Source organism: Loxodonta africana, chromosome 7 (genome assembly GCF_030014295.1).
Source record: "Loxodonta africana isolate mLoxAfr1 chromosome 7, mLoxAfr1.hap2, whole genome shotgun sequence".
NCBI lineage: Eukaryota > Metazoa > Chordata > Mammalia > Proboscidea > Elephantidae > Loxodonta > Loxodonta africana.
Window position 1 is genome coordinate 20303392 of NC_087348.1, and position 4243 is coordinate 20307634.

General features: G+C 40.0%; 1 protein-coding gene across 1 annotated transcript; it reads right to left on the reverse strand.

The window, feature by feature from the left end:
* Positions 1 to 2700: 2700 nt before the first annotated feature.
* On the reverse strand, positions 2701 to 3663 carry LOC135231792 (olfactory receptor 9G19-like). The gene has a single exon (XM_064288978.1). The coding sequence runs from the start codon at positions 3634 to 3636 to the stop codon at positions 2701 to 2703; it is 936 nt and encodes a 311-aa protein (XP_064145048.1). The 5' UTR covers positions 3637 to 3663.
* Between the last annotated feature and the right edge of the window lie 580 nt (positions 3664 to 4243).

The following is a 4243-nucleotide window of genomic DNA, read 5'->3' on the forward strand; positions in this document are numbered from 1 at the left end:
GACATGTTCTTTGTTCCACTTAATTTTCTGTGCTGAGTCTTTTTTTTTTAAGTATATTTTCTTTTCTGGTTTTTCATTGTTCTTGATTTTGTATTTGTTGAGTCTTTATTGTTTTTTATTTTGATGTGTAGGGTTGTTAGTTTCCTTTGTGGCTACCTTAATATTTGCCCCTATGTTTCTGAGTTTAAAGCAATTTTTTATTTCTTTAAAATTGCCTTGGCTTCCTCTCCATATGAAAAGTCTATGACCACATTTTCTATTCCCTTTTTTTGTTTTAATGTTGTCATCTTTTACATAATGACATCTCTTTTTCCCTGTTTTAAGTGTTTTGGCTTTGATTTATTTTTGTGATTTCCCTATCTGGGTTAATATCTGGTTGTTCTGTCCTGTGTTCTAGTTTTGAGTTGTTATCCAACGTTATTGACTTTCTCACTGGAAGACTCCCTTTAGTATTTCTTGTAATTTTGGTTTGGTTTTTGTGAATTCCCTAAACTTCTGTTTGTCTGGAAATGTCCTAATTTCACCATCATATTTGAGAGACAGTTTTAGTGGATATATAATTCTTGCCTGGTAATTTTTTTTCCTTCAAGAGTTTATATATGTCACCCCATTGCCTCCTTGCCTGCATGGTTTCTGCTGAGTAGTCCGAGGTAGTTCTTACTGAGTCCTTTGCAGCTGACTTTTTGTTTATCCCTAACCGCTCTTAAAATTCTCTCTTTATCTTTGATTTTGGCAAGTTTGATTATAATATGTCTTGGTGACTTTCTTTTGGGATCTACTTTGTGTTGGATTTGATGATCATCTTGGATAGATATCTTCTCATCTTTCATGATATCAGGGAAGTTTTCTGCCAACAAATCTTGAACAATTTTCTCTGTATTTTCTGTTATCCCCCCTGTTCTGGTACTCCAACCACTCGTAGGTTATTCCTCTTGATAGAGTTTCACATAATTCTTCGGGATTCTTCATTTTTTTAAAATTCTTTTATCTGATTTTTCCTCAAAGACGTTTTTGCCAAGTGGTTTATATTGTCCCACTAACTCTGATTTCCATTGCCTCAATTCTGCTCTTATGACTTTCAATTGAATTGTCTAATTCTGAAAATTTATTGTTAATTTGTCTGTGAGGAAAGTGTGTCCATGTTCCCTAGAGAATGTAGGTGGGTGGATTTTGCAGCCTGACTATGGGCACCCAATGATGTTGGCTGTAAGGACTGGGAGGCACCACTTATTCTTGGACCCCTGTTGTGGGTGGTTAGGTGTTGTGGGTTCAGCCACCAGTCCTCAGGACCCTGATGTGGATAGGTGAGGACTTAATAACAGAGTAGTGTCAACGTTACTAACCTGCCTGTTCACTATGTAGCTGAAACAGCTGAAGTTAGACTTCAGGTGTATACCTTGTTGTACTGTGTTAATGAGGGTCCACACTGTTGAAATGGGCCCACACAGGTCTATGCAGGGGTGAAAGGCATTCGAGGTCTGTGTACCCCTTATACCTGTGCCTAGGCAAAGGAACTGTTTCTGCCTGAGTTCCCAGCATAAGGGAGCTAGCAAATTATTTTTTCCCTGTTTGTTAATTTGTTCCTTCTCCAAGGCTGGGGGAATTGCTCAGGACAAGTGCAGTGCCCTTCTTCTGACCAAGTAGATGCAGCCAGCTGGAACCCAGTACAGAGCAGAAATGGAGCAGGTAAGTGTCAGAGAGGTTTTTCCCAAAGGAGTATTTTTGGATCAGTGAAGTAGGTTGAACATAGGTACTTATCTTTTGCCAGTTGAGGGCCACTTCTCACTTGTTCTGGAAGGCTGAGCAGACTTTCTGCCACTCCTTTGCTCCCGATGTGGAAAACAAGTCCTGAACACCACTGCTTGTGTCATTGAGCTTGCACCAGTGGAATCAGCCTGCTGGGTACCAGTTCCCACAGGGTCAGGTCTAGCAACTCTTCACTGCTTCTGAAGAGTTGCTCCCTCGCCTTGCTGCTCAGTCTGATTCTTCAACTTTGTCTTCGATGTTTAGGCCTCCTAGCTTGTCATGTGTAATTGATTCACTTGTTTTTTTTTTTTTTGGTTCTTTGTTGTAAGAGGGATCACAGGAATTATCTGACTACTCTGGCTTCTTGGCCCCACCTCATAACATTTTCTTCACATTACCTGTATAACCATCACATAATGAAACAGAAAAGTTGAGCCAATTTCAGGGGAGATAGCCATGTAAAAATTAATCCTTTGGGATCTCAGAAATAACACATTCTCTTGTTTGTTTTATATTAAACCAAGATTCTGCTTTTTTAAAATATATATCTTAATATTTAACTGGAACTATAGTGGTCCCTGGGTGGCACAAATGGCCAAGTGCTTGGCTGGTAACCTTAAGGTTGGAGGTTTGGATCCACTCTGTGGTGCCTCTGCTTCCAATGTCATAGTCATTGGAAAACATATGGAACACAGTTCTACTCTGCAACACAAGGGGTCACCATGAGTCTGATTCAATTTGACTCGATTGCAGCATTTTTTGGGGGGGTTTATTTTATAGTACAGATTAGAGTCTGATCACTAAAAAAAAATCTAAATCAAAGAAATAAATCTCTCTCAATTAATTCCTTAAACAGAAAAGAGATTTTTTTTTTTTTTTTAAATCCCAGCTCCCCAACCATGCCCTGAAGCAATCCGTTATCACTTAGCACTGATTTGAGAAATTTATGTCAATTTACACCTCTGGTTGTGTTAACCTGAGGAGTTTTTTCAGAGCCTCTTTCACATCTTTATTCCTCAGACTATAGATCATGGGATTCAACATGGGGAAGACCACAGTATAAAACACAGAAACCATTTTGTCCCTCTCAAGGGAATAGCTGGAGCTTGGCCGAGAGTAAATGTAGAGAATGGAGCCATAGTATAAGGTGACAGAGATCAAGTGAGAGGAACATGTAGAGAACGCTTTGAGGCGACCCTGGGTGGAGTGGATCCTCAGGATGGCAGCAATGATGAAGAGGTAGGAGGCCAGTATGAGCACAATAGGGATGATGACGTTGGAGGCCATGAGGAAGTATAGCAACACCTGATAACTCTCCTTCACATCACATACCAACTTCACCAGTGGTGGGACATCACAGAAAAAATCATCAATGACATTGCCACCACAAAAATCCAATGTGAATGTGTTACTGGTGAGTATTATTGCATTGACAAAACCTCCAGTATAGGCACATATAATCAAACAGATGCACAATCTTTTTGACATGACCTGAGCATAAAGTAAGGGGTTGGAGATGGCCACATAGTGGTCATAAGCCATAGTGGCCAACAAGTAGCACTCATTATATCCCAGTCCAGCAGAGAAGAAGAACTGAGCTACACAACCGGCAAAGGAGATGCTTTTGTCCTCAGAGATGCAGGTCACTAGGATCTTTGGGGTGTAGATAGAGGGATACCAGAGATCCAAGAAAGAAAGATTGCCAATGAAAAAATACATGGGTGTGTGGAGCCGGGAGTCATAACAAATCAATGTTATAAGCGTGGTATTTCCCACCAGGGCCACAGAGTACATGACAAGAAACACCACAAATAGGACCAACTGCATCACAGGGTCTGTGGTGAAGCCCACCAGGATGAACTCAGTCACGGTGCGATTGCCCCTCTCCATGGCTAAAGGAACCTCACCTAAAATGGAGTTTAATTTCTTCAACACATATTAAATGAAGGCATTCTGTGTACCAGGTACATATGATGTGGTGAAGACTAAAGGTATTAGACTGAGGAGATCTGAGCAGGAATCCTGACTTGAGAAAATGATGGGAGTTCTCTGAGTCTCAATATATTCATTTCAGTAAAATGCATTTGTAGCAGTACAGCCATAATGCTACTGGGGTCTATTCATTTTGTTCAAAATAAAATTTTTTGAGCCCCAGGTGCTGTTCTAGGCACAGTGCTGTCCCTTATTCTTATGGAGATTTTGTTCTATAGGAAGAGACAGATAAAAATAAAAGAAAAAATACAAAGATTTGTAGATAATGTTAAATGTTATTAAAAAAATAAAAGCAGATGATGGGATAATAACAACCTGAGAAAAGAGCTAATTGAACTTAAACCCTTCCTTTCCCTCATTTCCCGGACTGAAATGGAAAAGTTTTTAAGATCCCATAAGAGGTGGGGAGGTCCCCATGGTTTATGAAATGATGACATTCTCCTCTTCTGCCAATATAGAGTTTTCCCCTTGACCAATCTAGAGGGAACTTTGGTACAATCGTCAT

What these genes read in the sequence shown, in the direction of transcription:
- LOC135231792 (XM_064288978.1), bottom strand. Translation starts at nt 3,636, where the DNA reads ATGGAGAGGGGCAATCGCACCGTGACTGAGTTCATCCTGGTGGGCTTC.